Genomic DNA, 22,570 nt, shown 5'->3' with positions numbered 1-22,570 from the left:
TAGGTTGTGACAGCTGACAAGTACAAGAGTTCCTATTCCGTGGCTCTGGCTCCCTTTGAATGGGAGAAGGTCTCAGGTTCCTTAAGGGTAGATGCGAGGCTGGCCATGCCAGTTGACTGTCTGCTTAGAAATGGCATGGAGAACACCATCAGGAAAGAGGTTGACTCACGGTCTCACATGGAGATGTTAGGGTTGCCTGAGTGGGTGTGCATGGCCACACAGTCCATGACATCCTGAGAGGGAAGTCAAAATGACCTGAAGCCTGGAAAAATGGTACCTGCCAAAAAGATACAGGGCAGGGGTGTGGGAAACCTGCCCCTGAAATTCTCACCATCCAGGAGGAGGCTGAACCTGAGGGGAAGCCCCGGAATGTACAGACAAAGACACTTTTGTTCTGCTAGGTGGCTAGATAGCAAACTGAAGGTGGGCCATCCCGCAACAGAGCTCTGCAAGGTGGAGAGGGAGTGCCCTACTCTCAAGGGACTATGGTGGCAGGTGGAGGCCCAGGCAGCTGGCAAGACCTCTGGTGGTCACTCATCTATTGGGAGGATGACCTCCTTAAAGTGAGGTTCATGAGCCTAGTGTAACCCATGTGTTGGTGGTCCCCCAGGGCTACAGGGCATTCTACTGAGTCTGGCTCATGGTGTACTGCTAGCAGGAAACCTGGGGCAGGCCAAAAGCATTGCAAGTGAGGTTACTTACTTTTATTTGCTCCAGATGAGAATGGCCTCAGATGTATTCTGCAGATCTTATCGGTATGCAGCGTTTAGAACGCAAGCATTACCACGGAATACCTTTACAACGCGGGCGTAACAACGAAAGTTGTTACCACGCATTGCACTGGGGGGGCGCTCAAGGATAGTAAATGATTTAATTTACTATCCCAACACCTTCCCTACTATCCACGGGGACTGGTGTTGGAATAGTAAATTAAATTAATCAATTTTGAGCCCCCCAGCGCAATGCGTGGTAACAACTTTCGTTGTTACAAACGAGTTGTAAAGGTACGCGTTGTCAATGTATGCGTTCTAACGTCATACATCCGATCTCATCACGCCTGCCAAGACAGTAGGAAGTCAATGGAAAAGCAAAAGGCACCGTGCTGCCACTCCCCATAGTGGGAACCCCATTTGAGAGGTTCAGAGCGCAGACCCCCTCAGATGTTGTCAGGTTTAACTTGTCTTCAATTTACAGTTCAGAAGATATACATCAATAACATAAGACATAGCTAAACGTATCTGTTTTCAATAAGCCTTTGCTTTGATTATCATCTTCCTCCTTAGAAGTCATCCTGCAAAGGAGCAGAGCTAAATCTACAAGAATCCCTTGGAGACAGAACTCATTCACAAAAAGGATGCAAAAGGAACTTACTTTAGCATTGTACATTTTCAACTCCAAGGCTTTGAAATCCATGCGTCCAATCAATGATCTCATAAAATTGCTGTAAGCAGAAAATAATGCATGTTTTTAAGTAGTCCATGTCTGTTTCTTTCTAAAAATGTTTATAAATAATGAACAGGGTCATTCCCATTAAGAGTAATTTAATTGTATTGATAGCATATGTTCTCACCACTTCCTATTATTCTCAGTAGTTATAGTTGAACTAGTAAATAATACAAAACTTAAAGACATAAAATATGAGATATGAGAGTGTGCACCAGATTTCAGTGATATAAACCATGTATTTGTGCATTTAGAGAGATTAATAAAAAATGAAAATACAAGCTTAACTGCCATTAAAGATACTGGTATCTTGACAAATTTGAAAACATGTTTGCAAAAATTCTCCAATGTGAAAGGTTAAGAACTTCATTTGGATGACTTTCAACAAGACTTATTCAGGAAACTTTCACTGTGCAAGAAAACAGTTCTGTTTGTGGTATTCTATTAAAGACTTCTTCATAAGAGAGTTGGGGTGGCGAATGTTCAGCAATTTAAAAACCCAGACGTTTTCAAAATTGGTCCAAAAGGGTAAGATTCAAGCCACTTTTTGTATTATTCTTTCACAATGTAAAGGAGTCCTTTTGCAATTTGCTCCATATAATGTATCTTATTTGGGTCTTTATTTATTCTATTTACTTAGAGTTTTCTATAGCGCGAACCAGACCCTAGGTAGGGTATCAGAGCGCTTTACATAGTGAGCACCGTATGAATAGCATAATACTAAACACATGGCATATAAAAACAACATATAGAAAGTAACAATATAGAATAACGGAGATTGGGGGATAAAAGCAGATTAGAGAATTGTTCTGAGCAGTACGAATCTGTTCGAGATTGTGCTTGTTTTAGCATCGAATCAGCAGTGTACGCACAGTATAGGCAAGTTTGAGGTTGTAAGCTGGCGTGGTGTTGAGGGAGGAATTTGCTCATCAAGAATAATGTTGCTTCCTTTTTGAAGAGAGGTGTCGAGGTGATTTTTCTGATGAATGGCGAAAGCGAGTTCCAAATTCTTGGAGCCGCTCCTGAGAATGCTCTGTTGGAGGTTTTTGTCTTGTTGAACCGTGAGGGTTTCAGGAGAAGATTTTCTGTGCTCCTAGAGTGTCTGTTTTCTCCAGATAAGGTACATTTTTGGGTTAGGTACTGGGGGGTGCTGTGGTGTAACACCTTGTGAGTGATGCAAGCCATCTTTAAGTGAATATAAGCTTCATAGGGTAGCCAAATGAGTGCCTTCAAGTGTGGTGATACGTGGTCAAATTTCCAAGATCCTGTTATGAATCTTGCTGCGGCGTTAAGACAGGCTTTTAGAGGGGCGGTAGAGATTTTGGGAAGCCCTGACAGGGTAGAACATCCGTACTCCAATCTCGATATGACTAAGGACTGAACTGCAGTTTTGAGGTCTGAGTTCTCGATGAATGGCTTCATTTTTCTGATAAAGCTGAGGTGAAAGCTGGCATTTTTAGCCATCACGTTGATGTGAGCTTGCATGTTAAGGCTCTTATCCAGTGTGATTCCAAGTGATATTGTGGAGTCCACCAACTATGGCGTGCTGGTCAGAGCAGTGATCATTTTGGCCCATTCCTTTGTTTCCTGGGAGTTATTGAGGGTAAGATTAAAAGAAATTCCGTTTTTTTTTAGAGTTTAGCTTGAGGAAGTTGGTTGCTAATCATTGGATGGTTTTTTTCGAGAGCTAGATTCATTGTCATTATCTCTTCTGTGAAGGTTATCTTGATATAAGAGTGTCATCAGCGTACATGTGGTAGGAGATGTTCAACTGCTGTATTAGATAGGTAACTGGTTCGACATATAAGTTGAATAGAGTGGGGGAAAGGGTAGAGCCTTGTGGTACTCCTAGTAGGTTAGGTGAGGAGAGAGAAAGAATCTTGTCGGTCATGAACGATTGCGTTCTGTTTTACAGAAAGGATTTGAACCATAGAAGGACTGTGCCAGATAAACCCAACCTGTTTTCTAGTCTTCTTAGAAGTTTGGTGTGATTGACCGTATCAAAGGCTGATGATAGGTCAAGCAGGACTAGGAGGCAGGTTTCATTGAGTTCAAGGGCTAGGAGGGTGTCGTCAACTATATGCAGAATGGCTGTTTCTGTGCTATCGCCAGGTCTGAAACCTGATTGGTGGGTGTTTAGTAGATTGAAGTTTGTGATGTGTTCGTTCAGTTGTTGCTGAACACATTTTTCCAAGACATTTGCTAGCATGGGAATGTTGGTTATAGGTCAGAAGTTGTTGGGGTCACAGGTGTTAGCTGTCGGATTTTTTAGGATAGGAGTGACATGACCAGTTTTAAGGCAGTGCGGGATGTGACCTTGTGTTAGCGAGGCATTGATGATTTTGGTCCAGAGTGTGTGATGATATGGTAGATGTGGGGTAGGCAATTAGATGGGACGGGGTAATTAAAGTGGTTGTTGAGTTTGGTAGTTGCTAGAATTTTGGTGATGTCATTGAGATCGTAAAGTTTGAATGTAGACCAGTGAGAGTTGTTTTTGGGCAGAGTTAGCTATAAACTTTGGGGTGGCTGATTTGATTGCCAAGTACTAAGTTCGAGTTGTAGGGAATTTGTTTTTGCTGCGAAGAATGAGGTAAAGTCTTCACTGCTCAGCTGCGAAGTCCTTGTTAGGAGTGAGGATTTGGCCAATTTGTTCAATTGTTGTTTAAGAATTTCGGAGAGATTTTTGGGTCTATTTTTGGCATTCTCTAGTTCTCATTTGAAGAAGTCTTGTTTTGATTGTAGAATACTTTTATTGTATGATTTTCTGGTTTTCCAGAGTAGTTCAAGATGGAAGGGGGAGGAACGTTGCCTCCAGTTCCATTCTGTTAATCTGAGTTTGCGTCTCTCATCATTCGGAGCTCCGCTGAACCATGGGTTTTTATCTTTGTCCGGAATTCTTTTGAGTTTTGGCGGAGCACCTTGATTGAAAACTTCGTTCATTGTGGATTTATAGTGAGCAGTGATGGCATTGATGTCTGCCATGTTATTGGGGGGGGTAAGAGCCTTCTAACAATGGTAGACAAGGTTGTTCCAGTTGATGTTCTTTGTGTCTCTTATCCATTGTTTCGGCTTGATTTGGTGCGAGAAAGTTCTCTTGATAGCGGATGGGATTCAGAAGGTGACCAGTCACAAGGGGTAATCAAGATCAAATCAATTGTATTTTGTTTAGAGGTGAGCCAGTCGAGAGTAGCACCCTTTGTGTGTGTAGGTTTTGATATAGCTTGGATCAGGGAATGGTCTGCAAGGAAGGTTTTGAGGGGGTTAACCTGCTTGTCCTGAGGGTTCTCCCAGTGGAGATTGAAATTGCCAAGGAATATGTCATTGAAATGTGGGGACGAGTGTGCAGTAAATGAATGTCCATAAGTTGTTATGTGAAAATTGTGTTCAAACCTGTAGGATGGTAGAGTTTATGTATTTCAAAGGAGTGGTTGCTTGATGATTTCACAGATATCCCAAGGTATTCACAGGAGTCCAGGGGTTCGGAGTGAAACTTTGAGGTCAGGATGTCAGAACGATGTATGCAGGCTAAGCCTCCGCCTATTTTGTGTGGTCTGTCTAATCTAATGATGATGTAGTCTGGGGGAACTAGAAGCTCAAGGCATGGTGAGGATGATTCCTTGAGCCAAGTTTCAGTGAGGATGATTATATCCATTTTCATATTGAGGACGAGGTCGGAAATGTCCGAGGCGTGTTTAGGGGCTGAACAGCAGTTTAGTAGACGGCAAGAGATCTAGTTTGAGGAATTCTTTACAGTAGGCTCCTGATTCTCGTGGTTCGGGGTTATAGAGTGAAGGTTATTCCGTTTTATTCCTCCATGGATTGGATGGGAAGTTCTGCAAGGGTTGATGTGGACTGAGAGAATAGCGTGTTCCTCTTTGTCCATGGTAGGGCGGGAAGGAGTTTCTAATAGCAGTAGCAGTGTTTATATTTCCTGGTCTGTTATGTAGTTGGAGAGTTTGTGTGTGCGCAAGTGTTGCTTTGTTATTGGCAAGGGGATAGTTTTTGTCATGTTGTCGTCTGTCTCTAGAGAGTTTTGAAGATGCTTAAGTTTAGCAAGAGATTTTTCAGCAAGTTGAAGAATGGCTGATTTCTAAGATAACATTCTGTAGGTTCTTGGAGGTGAGGTAAGACTGTTTTTTGAGTGAGTCTTGTTCAATCTGCTGATGTGGAGAGGGAGAACTGATGTTGGGTGATGAGGGAGACGTATTGTTGGTGGCTCTGATGGCAGTTCTAGATGAGGGAGTTAATGCAATGTATGCTAAAGAAGGAGAGTTGTTGACCCTTCTTTCATCTGTTCTGGGTGAGGGAAGGGGTCTATGTTCTTCAGGAGAAGACGGGGTAATGGGGGGTAGTAGTAAGGTCCCGAGATGCGTAACGAGAGGTAGATGGGGGTGTCAGTGCGATGCTTGCTATGGAGGGAGCGTTGGTGATGCTTCTTTCATCAGACCTGGGTGAAGGAGGGGGTCACTGAGAGGCGTGAGGTAGATGAAGGTGTCAGTGTAATGTGTGATGAGGAAGGAGAGTCGGTGATACTTCTTTCATCAGGTCTGGGTGAAGGAGGGGGGTGCTGATCTTCAGGAGCGGAAGGGGTGGTGGGGTCCTTAAAGGCACTGCGTGAGGTGATGGTGTGGGTTTTTAGGGTGCGGAAGTATTTGTCGAATCGTTCGAGGTCCTTGTTAGATGATTAAATAAGAATAGTGCAATTTTTGTGGGACGTAATATTCAAAGTGGCTCTGAGGTTCTGCACTGGTGTAGTTGTGTTCCTGGTTCCGTAGGGAATATTTTTATGGGCCTGTATGGTTAGTAGCTTGTGACAGGCCGATCGCCATCTTGAACAGTTGTCAAAGATTTATCCCTGCAGGACCTTTGTTGGTCAGATTACATACAGCATAAGTAGTTGCATGTGACAATATCATGCACAAAAATATCTTCTTGTAAAATTATTCAATTCAATTCAAAAATTCTTTATTTCGGCCTTTATGGCAATAAAAGCACACAAAAAAATCTTCACAATTTGTACATATGATTCTTCCAGAAATCAAGTGCGCGTGCTTTGCAACATTTAAAAAAAGGAGTTCTGAATATAAATATAAAAGGTGCTGATTTGGAATTGATATTTTTAAGACATTTAAAAAGGTAATTAAAAAGTATTGATACATTTTGTTTGCGTAGAAAAGCAAAAATTGTCCAATAGACCCAGCTTTTAATATAGATGACCGTACACACCACATAGAAAATAAGTAACGAGTAACTGAGTACACTATGAGCAGACTGGCATCATATTTTAGGATCCTATAGGCCTCCGCAAAATATTTTGTCTCAAGATTCTGGCACACCTGTAACCATCTGTATCTAGCCTTCTTATATGCCGGGCAGACAAATAAAACATTTTGGTCATTCTCCGAGTTATCTGCACGGAATGGACAGCTCTAGGTCAAAATATTTCCCATTTACTTGTAAATATGTGCAGTGGGAGCACGCTGTGCCTAAATTGTAGGTACCATTTTTTTGCAAGGGTGGGGCTGTATGACATCAAGAACAGATTCTAGCTTATATTGGTCTTTTACCTCTTAAAAAGAAGATAGAGTCAGTGTGCCTGTGTCAGAATTGGCATTTATCTGATTACGTTTAAATTCTCTAAGGATCTTTGACAAGGCCTTCTTGGGAGTTGTCATGCTAGTTTCTTCAGCGTTAACCCATAGGCCTCCCATCCTCAAAGCAGCCAACATGTTTTTAATATTGGACAGCCATGGGATTTTGTCAACTCTCTGTAGATTTACGACTTCTTTTGGCTCTTGTCTAACGGACTCAAGTTCTGGAGTACTCCAGATATGTCTTTAATAGAGAAGAGGCCTTAGGGCAACTTCCTCGACAATTGGGTTGACCCCAAGGTCCATAAGGAGTGGCATTAATGTTGTACTTTTAGGGAGACCTAAAAGCTGCCTAATAAAAAGTTCTCCTTCTTAGATAAATGATCACACGCTCGAAGGCCCCAGATTTCTGCCCCATATAAGACCGCTCCCCTACCCTTTTATTAAATTTCCATTGCTGGACCAACCATTATGTGTGTGCACTTCCCAGACATCTTTGCTATCCCGCAGCTGTCTATGCCATCTTTAAGATGGCCTTCTTGATTTATGCGGTCCACTTCATTTTGTCGGTGAGTGTTAGGCCTAAGTTGTCAAAAACAGACACTTTATCTAAGGGTTTGGTCGTGTGGTGTTACCTCTGTTAAAAACCATACATTTTGTATTTAGTGAATTAATTTCCAGACCCCTGTTTTTACAAAATAGATGAAAAATATCCAAGGCCCTCTGTATTCCCATTGGGACTTGGATAGTAAGAGGGTATCATCGGTGAACATCAGGGCTGGGTCCCATTTGTTCGCAAGCCTAGGGACATCTATGTCTCTCCATGAGCCTCCACCAGACCATTAGTAAATAAACAAAAGAGGGTCGAGGCCAGCACACATTCTTGCCTTACCCCTCTCGCTATTGGAATGAGGTCAGTAAGCCACCATTTTTACGGTACCTAACTTGGGCATAGTTGTTTTCATTGAGCCGTTTCATCTGATAACAGAGGTAAGGGAGGGATTCCCAAGTCTAGTAAAAGGGACCACAATGTGTCCCTAGGGACCAGGTCGAAGGCGGATTTTAGGTCCACAAAGATCAGATAAAAGGCTGCCTTCCTCCAAAAGCACTGTCTTCCAGTACAGAAGTTGCAGCCTGAGTATCTGATCTATTGTGGACATCTTGGCTCTAAAACCTGCTTGGTAGGGACTGAGTATAGAATGCTCCTCCATCCAGCTTTCCATTCGATCCAATAGCACTCTTGCGTATATTTTTTGAGTAACATCCATCAGGCTTATTGGCCAATAGTTGGCGGGAGGAGTGGTGAGCCCTTTTTATAAATTGGAATAATCTCCGCCCCCAGCCATGATGGGGGAATTGACAGTCCATGTAAGATGGCATTAAACAGGGTCCATAGGTATGGGGTCCAAATATTAGGTTCGCTGCATAGTAGGTCATCCGGGATCTTGTGTAGACCTGGCGCCTTTGAGGGGGATACCCTTCTCAGTGCTCCCATTATCTCTAGCAGGGAAATTTTTATGACAGCGAAATTATGGGACTGCTGGGAGACGCACTCATTGATGACTTGGTGCTCATCTTCCTCTACCCTTGTATAGAGTGCTTCAAAGTGGTGCTTAAATAGTTCTGCCCCCAAAGTTGGTTCTATTGCTAACTTCCACTCTGTGGAGCCAGTGTTAACTAGATTCCAAAAGGACCGCATGTCCCTGGAACATAGGGAAAATCTCAAGCTTTCCCATTTGTCTACCATATTAAATATTTTTTTATGAGCTATCCGTTTGTCATTTATCGTGGGACGATCTTTGTTTTTAATAGCTGAGATTAGTGCTTTCTTGGCCCTCCGGCAGTCACCATTATACCAAGGATGGCCCGCGGTATCTCTTTTCTTAGTTTTTACTAGAGGTAAAAAAAGTTTGTCAAGTCACACACTAAACCTTGATGGTTCTTCCCAATTTCTGTTCAGGCTATATCGCAGGCAACATTATGACTGAATTGATCAGCAGCCTCTAAACAAGGGATGATGGTTTCATAAAGAGATGATATCTTTTCCTGCAAGTTACAAAGGCCTCCCCCCATTTTACTCCCCTCCTACAGTTGTATAAAAGTAGCCTAGATCTAATTGGATATTGATTTGCACAAATGACCACAGGGCAAAATGATACCATCTCTAAAGTGAAGGCATTCTGGTCACTGTTGTGACAGGGGATGACCTTAAAATCAATCACCCGGTGCCAGGTTTTGGTGTCCAACAGGATATAGTCCAAAATGGAGGAACAACCTGGTCAATTGTAGGTATGATTACCCGGAGAGTCAGATTTAGTGCCCCCATTACAAGCCCTAGTAAAATGAATCAGAGTGAGGGTATTCATTTGGAGTACCAATGGGGTCCAAGAACGGGTAGCTGGTGCATTTGATTCTGGTACAGCCCAATGTTGATCTTCCTCGTTGGGATCCCCTCCGATTAAATCTTTCAGAGGTTCATATTGGCAATTGAAATCTCCAGCAAGAACTATTGGGGTATTACCTTTAATAGTGTGCAAAAAAACGGACAATTGTACTAGGGTTGACGACTCCTGGCCGTAGCTTACTGCATGGGAATAGACATTAATTATGGCCACTCTGATCTTAGCGGAAAAGGTCAGAATGACACAAAGTATATCCTGAGAAGATGTCTCAACCTGTTTGCAGTGCAACCCAGATGCACGCCAATCCATGTACAGAGACCTCTCGCACGTCTGCCTCTGCCTCCACTGGTGGCTGCTAGGGAAAAGGTCACATAGCCTAGTCTATGGGTGCCCTCCCTTGCCCAGGTTTCTTGAAACATGCAGATGTCATTTGCATGTATGGGGACTCCCCACTCTGGAATTTCTAGTTTAGAGGCAAGACCCGCAATATTCCACGATAGGACATGAAATTTGGACAGATTTCTTTGTGGCTGATTTGAGCCATCAATAGCTTCTACAGCCGCCTTAAGGTCATTCCTGTTCCCATCAGACTTAGTGGGTATGATTACTGTGGTTGGCTGCCCCTGGGCTATGAGTGTTAGCATAGAGCTCAGTAATATGTCCGGTGTAATATAGATGTTAGTATAAGAGTGCCCCTCCACCCCCTCATTTTGGGCACCTTCCTCCCCGACAGCCTTCCTTAATCCCTGAGTCAGTTTCTGTCTAGGGCTAACGGAAATCTTATACAGTATTCTCCCATTCGGGTGGTTTCCTCACTGATCCCTCTGCAACATTGGCTCTGGTTTAGGTGGCTGGAATGACTTTAGTCAATTAACTTGTTCTAGGGGTGCAAATCTATTTAAAAGTGGATGGTTAAAAAGCAACAAATTTGGTTGGTCCTGCCCCACCTTGGAGTTTTGCTCCGGCCAGTGTCTAAGACCTGCATCACGGACTACCCATGGGATGGGTCTCGGTGGATAGAAGTACCCCAATGGAAGCGTCTGATCCCCCATTGGTGTCTTTGACTGTTTCACATTAGGAGGGACCTTACAACCTGGGGATTTCTGGCAATCATTACAATAATGTCACCAGGTATGTCTTTTTTTTTTTGGCCCACCCATCTCACCCTATGCATAAATAGAATCTCATTTGCATCTCTATAAGAGAATTGGAGTTCATTTGACAGCCATAAAATAAATGTATTCTTTAAGTCATGGTGCCAGTCCCTTTGTCCTATTTTGAGTTCCGGGACCATAGCTAGGATCAGAACGTATGGTGTGGAATCTGGGGGAGATTAACATATGGTAAGGCTGGACTACCCTCTACTGCCTCTATTCTTGGGTCCTGCCCCCCAATTGCTCTGTGCTCTGGGCCCGGGTTCTGTGTCTTAGATTCAGCTCACAGCTTTTGAAAGGAATGTTGGCCGTTCCCCTCACTGCACCCAGATAGAAAAGTTTAAGTGCGTCCGGTGCTGCGGGAAGCCAGCACAGGTTTTGAAGTACCGCTCATCGTGGTGGCAGCGTCAGCAAGTGCTGAGGTTGCAAGGGGTGCTGGGAGTTGTAGTTGGTTGGTGGTCGTTCTCCTCATGGCTTTAGAATGGGATGTTGGCTGTTTCCCTCACGGCACCCAGATGGCAAAGTTGAAGCGTGTCCCGCGCTGCAGGAAGCTGGCACAGGTTTTGAAGTACCGCTCTTCACGGTGGCAGCGTCAGCAAGCACCGAGGTTGAAAGGGGCGCTGGGAGTTGTAGTTGGTTGGTGGCCATTTCCCTCGCGGCTTTAGAATGGGATGTTGGCCGTTTCGCTCACGGCATCCAGATAGCAGAGTTGAAGCGCGTCCCCTGCAGGCAGCCAACTCCCCACTGCACATTGCCTTCGGCTGTGCATGGCAGGGGGTTAGGTAAAGGGCCCAGTGCTCAACCAGGATCCGTGGGCAATGTCCCCATAGTGCACGACCTGTGAACATACGTGGGGGGTTAGCCTCAGGAGGTAAACACCCTGTGCATGGCATGGGGTCTGCCACAGAGCCTTGCCTCTGAGCAACCAACACTACCCCATGCACGGCCTTCTGCAGCACTGAAATGTAAAAAGTGAGCCAATTGTCTTTATGAAGGGGTGAACACATCAAGCTATATAAAGCAGATCTATGCTCTTTCTCCAGAAATCACCAATAATTTGATTTAAATGCATTTTACAATAATTCACACAATGCAATGTTTATTAATATGGATTGCTAAAAATTTTAATACACTTTAATTAAAAACATGTATGTGACTCCTTATTTTTACAAAGTGTTTATTATTGAATTGTGTGGGTAACATTTATAAATACATACTCAGTGTTGTTTTTCTTTTGTTTAAAAAAGTAAAACAAACATGTCTCAAACTCTTTATTTTAAGGTGTTTCATCCCAAAATGTCAATCATAAGAACAGCTAATAGAGGGCCTTGAGGATTTTGGGTATATCTTCAGGCCACATAAAATGCAGTTATACAATGAGGCCTTAAATTGCACTGCATTTCCAGCTGTAGAGCAAAAGCTCCAGCCTGGGAAATGCTTTGAAAAAATAGAGTAAGTTACCTGGGTTCATGGATTCAATGACCCAGGCGATTCACTGCTTTTTACCTAAGGTTGGTGGGGGCTGAAAAACTCCCTGCAGACCCCCAAAACATAAACATATGTTTGGTGGTGCTCATGCCCCTTTATGGGACATCGCTCAACAAAAGTACGAAAATATTAATCACCCTTGCAGGGCATTAAGGGGCACCCCTTGAAGGAGTAGTGAATAATAATATATAAATGGTTGTGGCTGCTTGTTTGCTATTTAATTTTTGCGTAATTATTTTATTTTTTATCTGGGTGTGCCAATCCCACTCAGGACATCCACTGTTTTTTTTTCTCCATAAGGGGCCGCAGGAGTAGCCCCTGCAGCCCCGGTGGCTCCCTGCAAGTGGCCTAGTTTCTCTCAGCCATGCAGAAGCTGGCTTTTTTCTTTTATTAACGAGATGTCCCTGTACACACCCAGACCATCATAATTATTGAGGCAGTGGCAGAGCCCCAGTGCCTTTATTTTTGAACTAGTTCAAACTACAAAGATGGCCATAATGATGTCATCTTGCAGTTCTTGGTGAACTACAACACAGTGGATTGTGACATCACTCTGTAGTTCAATCGAATCCCGCGAGAGTACGTGATACTCCGCCCCTATCTCCTTTATAAGCTTCCTGTAGGCAGCCATTTTTGCCTCCCACGAAGCTCGGGTCCTGCAATGAGACAACGCCGGACAGGTTAGTGGCTCATTAGGATTTATTTTTGGCCTTTTTTCTTTTGGGGTGGCATAGACTGGTTCACCTATGTTTCTGGGATATGAGACCAGGCTTGGTCTGTCAAACTTTTGCTAGCCCAGATCTAAACCTGCTACAGTTTAGCTCCATCCTATTGAAGACACTCATATTTAGAGGAAAGCTTTTTACATTAAGTGATGGATCTTGGGAACCTGGGACTTTTATGGGCTCTGTGACTTATTCCACCCTTAGGATTTTTTGTGGCTCTGTGAAGCTTGACTGTTATAGGGGCTATATTATGTATTGGAGAGAGAGATAGAGTAGTACTGTCCACCCTTCCGTTCATTACCCCTTCCTTGCCTTCACAGAGCGGGCCTCCTTTTTCATGAGCTGGGTTCCAGGAGAGGTGAGATACGCTCCCTGTACTATTCAGGTGAGCAACATTAGTAAAATAAATTGGCTTAATTAGTAGAAGCCAGTGCCAGGTCTTTCCTGTTTTGATAGGACTTACTACAATTTATTTCTTGTTTCTTGTTAACAGATGTAAGAGATACCGTTTGGTACAGAGGAACACTATTTTGGACTATTTATGTATATCCTTTACAGATTGTCGTTACGTTCACTTTATGTAATCAGTAGCTAATGCTTAGAACACTGGCCCTGAAGAAAGCCATGGGATCTTGTCCCTACCGGCTGAAACATGTTGGCCTTGTAAATGCAGTTATATGTTTAGACTGCTTCCTCTGCATTGTTCTTGTTTGTTTGAGGGAAAGGACAAATTACATTAGAGTTTTTCGCCTATTGATCCTTTTACCCCTTGTTTTTAACTCGCACATCTTTTGATTTTTGCACTGCACTCGATCCCATCTTTATCATTTGTTCATGGGTACTTTAGCGATTGATGGTGCGACCCAATTGAGTAAGGGCGATGGATGGGTCTCATTGATCAAGAGACATACCACCCCATTTTTGGATGACCAAATGAGAACACTTGATCTACATACCTATTTGATGGGAATCCAACACATCCCTGTACGGGTCTTACCAACAATCTCAGTAGGTCCTTCGACAGGTTTGTCCTGGCACACATTCTGATATAGACTTATATAGCTCTATTAGCACCTAACTCACTTATGTAGGAGTTTTGCAGCTGCTCGGAGTACTTGAAGCTCCGTTATAGACCCCCGGTTCTTTTGTTGTTAGGATTACAGTTAGGGGGATACGAACTGGGCAGGTCTTTAAATTTCCCTCAGACCCTTCTTCAATTGTTTGTGTTTTACTGTTTAGAGTAGCTGCCAGCTGTGGGTCTTTCTCTTAGACTACACTTTATGGAGGTAGTTCTTTCGCTGGGGACACTGTGTGCTCTAGTCTGCACCACTGAATCTTCTGGGGAGGTATTAGGTTCAGTTTCCTTTGAGTCTAGGGTCTCCCACCTTCACTTTGTTCCTTTAGGGCTCTCTACAGATGTACCCTTGGCACACTGTTTGCCTATATGTGAGTTTGAACTAACAAGCAACATCATTATTCTGATATGGCAGGCACAGCACGATATTGTACTGTTTTGACAGCCCTCTACCACTTCAGTTTTTGAAGTGAGGGGCGGATGATTCAGCCCCCCTCCTCCTCCTCCCCCCTTCCCACCATTGGCTACCTTTCTTTGGGTTCATTTGGGGATCATTATCAGAGACCACTTTGATGGATCTTTATAAATAGACATCAGCTCGGTCGACTATTTCGCGCTTGCAAACACTTGCGGTATGGTTAAATAAAGCACCTTTATTTTTTAACTAGTTCAAACTACAAAGATGGCCGTAATGATGTCATCTTGTAGTTCTTGGTGAACTACAACACAGTGGATTGTGACATCACTCTGTAGTTCAATCGAATCCCGCGAGAGTACGTGATACTCCGCCCCTATCTCCTTTATAAGCTTCCTATGGCCAGCCATTTTTGCCTCCCACGAAGCTCGGGTCCTGCAATGAGACAACGCCGGACAGGTTAGTGGCTCATTAGGATTTATTTTTGGCCTTTTTTCTTTCGGGGTGGCATAGACTGGTTCACCTATGTTTCTGGGATATAAGACCAGGCTTGGTCTGTCAAACTTTTGCTAGCCCAGATCTAAACCTGCTACAGTTTAGCTCCATCCTATTGAGGACACTCATATTTAGAGGAAAGCTTTTTACATTAAGTGATGGATCTTGGGAACCTGGGACTTTTATGGGCTCTGTGACTTATTCCACCCTTAGGATTTTTTGTGGCTCTGTGAAGCTTGACTGTTATAGGGGCTATATTATGTATTGGAGAGAGAGATAGAGTAGTACTGTCCACCCTTCCGTTCATTACCCCTTCCTTGCCTTCACAGAGCGGGGCCTCCTTTTTCATGAGCTGGGTTCCAGGAGAGGTGAGGTACGCTCCCTGTACTATTCAGGTGAGCAACATTAGTAAAATAAATTGGCTTAATTAGTAGAAGCCAGTGCCAGGTCTTTCCTGTTTTGATAGGACTTACTACAATTTATTTCTTGTTTCTTGTTAACAGATGTAAGAGACACCGTTTGGTACAGAGGAACACTATTTTGGACTATTTATGTATATCCTTTACAGATTGTCTTACGTTCACTTTATGTATGCAGTAGCTAATGCTTAGAACTCTGGCCCTGAAGAAAGCCATGGGATCTTGTCCCTACCGGCTGAAACATGTTGGCCTTGTAAATGCAGTTATATGTTTAGACTGCTTCCTCTGCATTGTTCTTGTTTGTTTGAGGGAAAGGACAAATTACATTAGAGTTTTTCGCCTATTGATCCTTTTACCCCTTGTTTTTAACTCGCACATCTTTTGATTTTTGCACTGCACTCGATCCCATCTTTATCATTTGTTCATGGGTACCTTAGCGATTGATGGTGCGACCCAATTGAGTAAGGGCGATGGATGGGTCTCATTGATCAAGAGACATACCACCCCATTTTTGGATGACCAAATGAGAACACTTGATCTACATACCTATTTGATGGGAATCCAACACATCTTTGTACGGGTCTTACCAACAATCTCAGTAGGTCCTTCGACAGGTTTGTCCTGGCACACATTCTGATATAGAGACTTATATAGCTCTATTAGCGCCTAACTCCCTTATGTAGGTGTTTTGCAGCAGCTCGGAGTACTTGAAGCTCCGTTATAGACCCCCGGTTCTTTTGTTGTTAGAGCCCCAGTGCCCCCACAGCCCCACTGGCTTCAAGCTCCTGAAAGGAGGTGGCTTTATTTTATTTTTTTAAGCGGGGTGCTCCATTGTTCCACTGGGGCACGCCAAAGCTGGTCCCCCTTTGGGGGCTGTGAAGTGTGATCCAAGGACCCTGAAGTCCTGCCGGCACCCCTTCTTGCATGGGTGCAGAAGGAGCCGGCATTGTTCCCACCCTGAGGAAGCAGTTTTCTTTTGCTCCAGCAGGGGTGGAGCAATTCGTCGCATTTTCCCAGCCGTGGCAAGGAAAAACTTTGTTCCCCCACCAGGAGGGATAATCTTTGGGTTCACGCCCAGTGGGAAAACATTACTCTTTTCCTGATCACACTCTTGGGAAAAGAAGGTGTACTGGGGAGCCCTGGACACCATACCCGAGCTGACCCTGAGATATGGGGTCTGCCGGGCCGTTGTACGGCTCTGGACCAATTTGGTGACTGCAGCCCTGTGCGATTGAGTCCTTGAACCTTTTCTGGCTCTGGGAGGCTCTGGCCCCTCTCATTAATTAAAATGACAGCACCAGGGTATGTGGTCTGCATGACGCTTACAGTCTTATGGAGGTGGGCTTATTGCCCCCACGTATTCATAAAAAGGTTAGCCTCGAGAATGGGGTCCCAGGTGCCTTTTTTGGCCTGGGGAGTGAGGTCACATGCCCCCTCTGCCTAAATTGCTGCCGGATCCTTATCGACAGAACAGGGTTAACACCAAATCACAAAAGGCACTCTTTCCTAGCCAAGATCTAGATTTCTGTCAAATTTGGTGTAAATTTGTTCAATGGTTTGGGCTGTTGCTGCGTCTACACCTCCGTTAGAAAAATGAATGGGGAATAGGCATTTTGGGACCCTCCATATTTCTTTGCCCACCTCTGACAGATTACCCTGAAATTTTCCAGGAAGGAGCTGAGGTGCCTTAAGGTAACTGTAAATGACTCCCCCGCCATGCACAGTTTTCTCATCAATAATTTTATTGCAAATATTGCAGTGATAGTATCAATGATGTTATAGAAGATGTATGTCATGACTGATGTCATATGTAATATGTATGGTAATTAGCAGTGCACTGCGAGGACCAGAGTTATAGCTATCTTACGTCATAAGTTATATTTACTTGAAATAACTATAAATTTGCACCTAATTATAATTTTACTTTTACCATACATAAAGGCAAATCCCAGCAGGGCCTTTGGCCAGGCGATGCATGGGGATGACCACAGGGCCTGGCTTTCGGCCCCCTCCCAAGCCACTTTGGGACCCTGGGTTCCCATCTCATGGGTCTGTTTCTTTTTTTATTAATGAGAGGCAGCATGGCTGCCTTCCCTGAGACAATTGTGGCCCCAGGGGCACCATGCCCCAGGGCCAAATCATATTTTTCAAGATGCATAGTGCAAGGCCCACCTTAATGAGCCACAAGAGGCCTGGGCCCCCATCCTGGGGACCTTTAAATGGAAGGGAGGGCACAGACCCATTCCCAAGGCAATAGTGATCCTCATTCTCTTTGGCCGAAACATATTTGTTAAGGAGAAGAGCATGCGCTTTCCCCTCCCTGAGCCAAGACAGGCCCAGGGACCCCATCCGCTGATGCCTGTAGACTTTGTGGGTGGGCACCCACCAAACAATACGTAGGAGGCTGTGGGGAAAGCCCCAGGGCACCCATGGCCCCAATCCAGCTCCCTGTGGAGAAGTGTGGCTCACCGATTAGAGGAGGCAGTCCCTGATGCAGAGGTCAGACCCGGGACCAAGGTTCAATCCCTGACGCGGCAGGGCCTTGAGCTCAAAATGTCCACGGACTCGATAATTCTCTCCTCAGTGCCTACTCGAATCGTGGGTTCACACTCTGCAACTCTGGGCAATAGCTTGCTTAATCTCCACTACGGCCCCACCGCGATGGGATGCCTGGTCTTCACCTTGGGGATGCCCGGTAGAGGTATTCTCACAGGGAAAGACCAGGACGGGTTCCCAAAGCAAGCGCCTTGAGACCTTACGGTGAAAGGCGCTACATAAGAAGGTATGATTTACGATTTATTTTTATTTTTACATGCTGTGGGAGCCGGTATTGCTCCAGTCCGGTGGCAGCAGCTGTTTATGCTTGCTCCCCCCTCATGGGAGCAAACTGTTTTTCCCTGCACTCAGAGTCCCATGCAGTGGGAGCATTCTTATAGTTCCCGATGAGCTAGAGCAGATTTACCTTCCTTGCCTGCATTAGTACAGGGAAACTACTATGTCCTTGGGGTGAACTCCTCGGGACAGAATAATTCAGTCAGCCTTGGAGCCCATAAAAAAAAATCACTTCATCCGCCTCAGCTCCTTCCTGAAATATTTTGGGGTGGTTGGTCAAGATGCGCAGACTAAAACTGGTGGCCCACAATGCAATTTCCTCATGCATTTTCTTACAGGAGCACTAACCAGCAAAAACAGCTGAACAGAATTGCTTCACATTTGGCTGAAAGGTAGCTCTTGGTCCAGAAAGTGTGCTTTTTGTCATTTGGTGTAAATCTGTTAAGTAGTTTATTGATAAAATAAGGTTCAAAATATTTGTATATCTGGTCATTTGGGTCCATGAGAAGTTCGCAAGAGTCCCAAGATCATAAAATTTCAAATAATTGAGCAATGTGGCTGGCCGAGGGGAATTTTTTCCATTGGCTGTCTCCCTCCCACAGGAGTGAGAAGATGCTGTGGGAGCTTGCACTGTTACTGCCTGCCCACAAGATGATGAGAAATGCTGTAGCATCCATTTCAGGAGACAGGGGCTTGTTTCTGACATGGTTTGGAAGTGAGGTATGTTTCAAGGTGGAATTCACAAGAATTTGCATTGTGGGTCGGTTGGCGGTGACACCATCTATGTTTGAGACATTCCCAAGATTTGGCCCTCCCAGATGATTTCAGGTTGCCTTGGTCCTGTGGAGATAGCCTCTGGATATAAGGAGCTGGGAAAATAGACAGGGGTCTTATCTGCACAATTATGATCTATTTCACTTAAAATGGACCAGTCTGGAGCTGCATCGGACCTGCAAGAGACCCTAGCAGAGGGTCTATTTAAAAAAGGGGAGGATGTGTTGCTGCACTAATAGATTATGCTGCCTGTATGTCAGAATGAGAAGTTGGTGAAAAAGACTGGAAGTGAGGTATGAAAGGCGATCAGATGAATAAATAAGTGAGGAAAGGATGGTCTATAAAACTATTGTTGATTCCTCAAGTAAAGCATGACTTCTCTTCTGAATTAAATTACATAATTAGGCATGACATGCATATACCTCCACAGCAAATAAGAAACAAAGGGCCTAAAGTGTTATTGTAAGTTGCATCTCTATGTTCCAAGTCACAGAATATTCTTGCACTGTGACAGATGTAGTAATCCATCACAGTGCAAAATGCCCATAGGATTCCTGGGAACCATGCTTCATATATATTCACGAGGAAGGATTCTCTCTATGGATCTTATTGAATCAATGGAAATATAGTAAAAAGGGCAATCCAAAGGACAGCAGTCCTCCATCACTACGTTCACATTCACAATATCTTCTGCTAGCAGTCCCTTTCAGGAACATGTTCTGTGCTCAAACTGGGCATAATGGGAGCATGCAGTAATCCCCATGAATGCTGGATGCTCCCTAATGAACTAAGACATGAGTTGAAATATAGTATGTACATGGGTATTATTTCCGTAATTGGATCAAGATGAAATTAATGAAAACTCCCACCAAAGAGGCAGCCTTTACATTTATGAGAGATGTATTTTTACAGAAGGATAACTGTTATCAGCCACCACTGGCAAGGAAGAACAATTTACACACAGTAAAATGGTAAACTTTTTAAAGAAAAGTGGTATCATATTCATAACATAAGGTAGCAGCACTATATTTTTCATGAATAATGGTCTTTGGAATGGAAAAGTTGTCCACATGGTAATGGACATGCACCCTCAGCCCGGGTGCCCCAAATGTACTGATGTCTGGAGGCCTAATGTTAATTTTTTTGTTGCCATAGGAAAACACGGATCATGAGTGTGTGCTATGAAATATGCCTTTCTCATGGATTATGGTCTTCTTGGACTATAAGGGACCCCCAAACAGATGCGGCCGCTGCAGGTAAGACCGGTGGGGCGGCAGGCAGCTGGGGAAATTTCAAGAGATGACTGCAAGGGAAAATTAAATAAATAATGTATCTTCCCTCGTGGTCATCTCCCGAAATCCCCCCCCCCCTCCCAGCTGGCCCCACCACCCCACTGCTCTTACCTGCAGTGGCCGCGGCTGCCTCCAAAGAACTTCCAGCATAAAGGTGGAAGGCTACTGCCTTCACGAAGAGTTAAGCAGCGTGAGTGCATTGATGAAAGCATACCATTTAGTGATCAGTAGGAGTGAACAGGTCCTTTACCTGTGTCACTGGAGTGAGTCCTGCTGGCTCACTCATTCAAAGTTCCACTGCTGTGTGCTTAACCCACCCCTTGGCCTTCATTAGGTTGATGGGGAGTGCTGGGCAACGTATGAGTGGCATATCTGCACTGGGTGTATATGTGTCTGGGAAGGCTTCAATACAGGGATAATGCAGCACTGTCATAAAGTACCCAGATTCTCCACAGGAGCAGAAGAGGCTTAATTTCCCAATGCCCTCCTACCGGTAACACCCACCTAGAGTTCTCAGTTGGGTTTCACCAGCAAGGGAGAAAGAGGATTGGGAACAGAGAAGAGACAACTCCTACTGGCTGAGATACTCTGATTGGGCTCTCACTACCCTCTCAGTTTCTTCATAGATAGGATTGACAGCCTTTGCAATGAAGAAGTACCTAATGCACAGAGAAAAAGAGATAAGTTACTGATTAATATCCTAACTAGCAACATTCATTAGGACATAGTATGCTGTTCATTTGTATTCTATTGCCTACCAAACAACCGGATAAGGTGGCAAGATCCTCGTAAATCCAACTTAGTACAAATCTGGGCTTCCTTGGCTTGATCGAGCAGTAGTGAAATTAATGGCAGTGAATAACGGTTCTTGATTGTTATCCAATTTAATTCAAGATAACCAATGCATGTTCACAAAGACCTTGCCTTCTTTGAAAAAAATAATAAACAAGAGGACACAGGATATTGCGATGGTCTGATTAAACCATTGATTACATTTTGATCTAGATATCCTATTGGATAGTGGTTTTCAGCTTCAGTCAAGGGATATATCCGACTGCAAGGAAAAACTGCTCTGGGTTCCAAATCAATCATACAATCGGAGGGATGATGCTGAGGAAGATTCTCTGCTTCTTGTTCATTAAAGACCTCTGATGGTCTTCATGATTGGTGAGTTTCTCCGCAGTATTAATGATGCAAATGGACTGTCCTCCTAAAGATAATAAGGATGCCTGGGAGTGACCAAGACTTGGTTCCAATCTTTGAAAACAGTGTTCAGAACAATAACTAGATTTCATCTCCACTGTTCGGTTCTCTCAGTCGATAACAGGATTATGCTTAGAGAGCCACAGCAGTCTCAAAATAATAATTGTCGGACATCAATCAGAAAAAGGTGAATGATTTCACAGTGTCCATTTGTTTGCATTAACTCCATAGGTTCAGTGTGGCTAATGATGGGCCCTGAAGAAAAGTTAGTCCCATCGTCAGCTCTCTTATAACTACTAGTTCCCTCTGAATCACCTCTAACATTTCACCCAAATATTTTAAACTAAAACCTTCCTCTATTCAGCTCAGGTGGATGATATTTATTGGCACTGCCATCTGTCAAGTACCTAGATTCTCCACAAGAGCAGAAGAGACTTAGGGGCATATTATCAAGGGGGTTTATCTCCGTTTTTTTGGCTTTAAAAGCCAAGAAAGCGGAGATAAAATTATCTCCCTATTACCAAGCTGTCGCTAACACCAGTTAGCGACAGCTAGTAGGAGATAGCGACCATCTTGGGCCCCACTTTGCATGTCAGTGATATTTATCACTAATGAGATGCAAAGTGGGCGTGCCAAGATGTTAGAGACTGAAAACAGTCGCTAACATCGCTATCTCCTATTACCAACTTTTGGAGATATTCGCGCTAAGCGGGAATATCTCCAAAAGCTAACACCTGCCCTGAGCAGTTCTTAACCATGTTATCCAATGGGAGGTGGATAACATGGCTAAGAGCATTTGCTCGATAATGCATGAATATCGCTGACTTTTCAGCGATATTCATGCATTTCGGCCGTTTTTTATCGCATTTGCGATAAACCTTGTTAATAGCAAGGTTTATCTGCGATAAAAATCGCCGATGTGCGGCGATAATTTTTGTCTCTAAACAAGTTAGAGACAAAAATTATCGCTAGTTGTTGGTAATATGCCCCTTAATTTCCCAATTCCTAATTCCGGTAACACCCACATAGAGTTTTCGGCTGGGTTTCACCAGCAAGTGGGAAAGATAATGGGAATAGATAAGAGACAAATCCTACTGCTGAGATACTCTTGTGATTTTGCTCTACCTATCCTCTCAGTTTCTTCATAGATATGATTAACAGCCTTTGCACTCAATAAGTACCTAATGCACACAGAAATATAGATATGGTATTGGTTAACATCCTAACTAATAACATTTATTAGAACAACCTATGCTAGTCTT

At 43.9% G+C, this 22,570-nt stretch overlaps 1 protein-coding gene across 1 annotated transcript in view; it reads right to left on the bottom strand.

Moving 5' to 3' along the window:
• Window positions 1-1,209: 1,209 nt before the first annotated feature.
• C1_1H12orf42 (chromosome 1_1 C12orf42 homolog) overlaps window positions 1,210-22,570 on the bottom strand; it is a 1,726,734-nt gene continuing 1,705,373 nt past the window's right edge. Inside the window, exon 15 of the mRNA XM_086933179.1 lies at window positions 1,210-1,441. Within this exon, the coding sequence (XP_086789305.1) occupies window positions 1,210-1,441 (232 nt within the window). The remainder of the gene's footprint in view (window positions 1,442-22,570) is intronic.

Source organism: Lissotriton vulgaris, chromosome 1_1 (assembly GCF_964263255.1).
Source record: "Lissotriton vulgaris chromosome 1_1, aLisVul1.2, whole genome shotgun sequence".
NCBI classification, from domain to species: Eukaryota; Metazoa; Chordata; class Amphibia; order Caudata; family Salamandridae; genus Lissotriton; species Lissotriton vulgaris.
The sequence above is the reverse complement of the archived record's forward strand: the minus strand, read 5'-3'. Positions and strand labels throughout refer to the sequence as shown.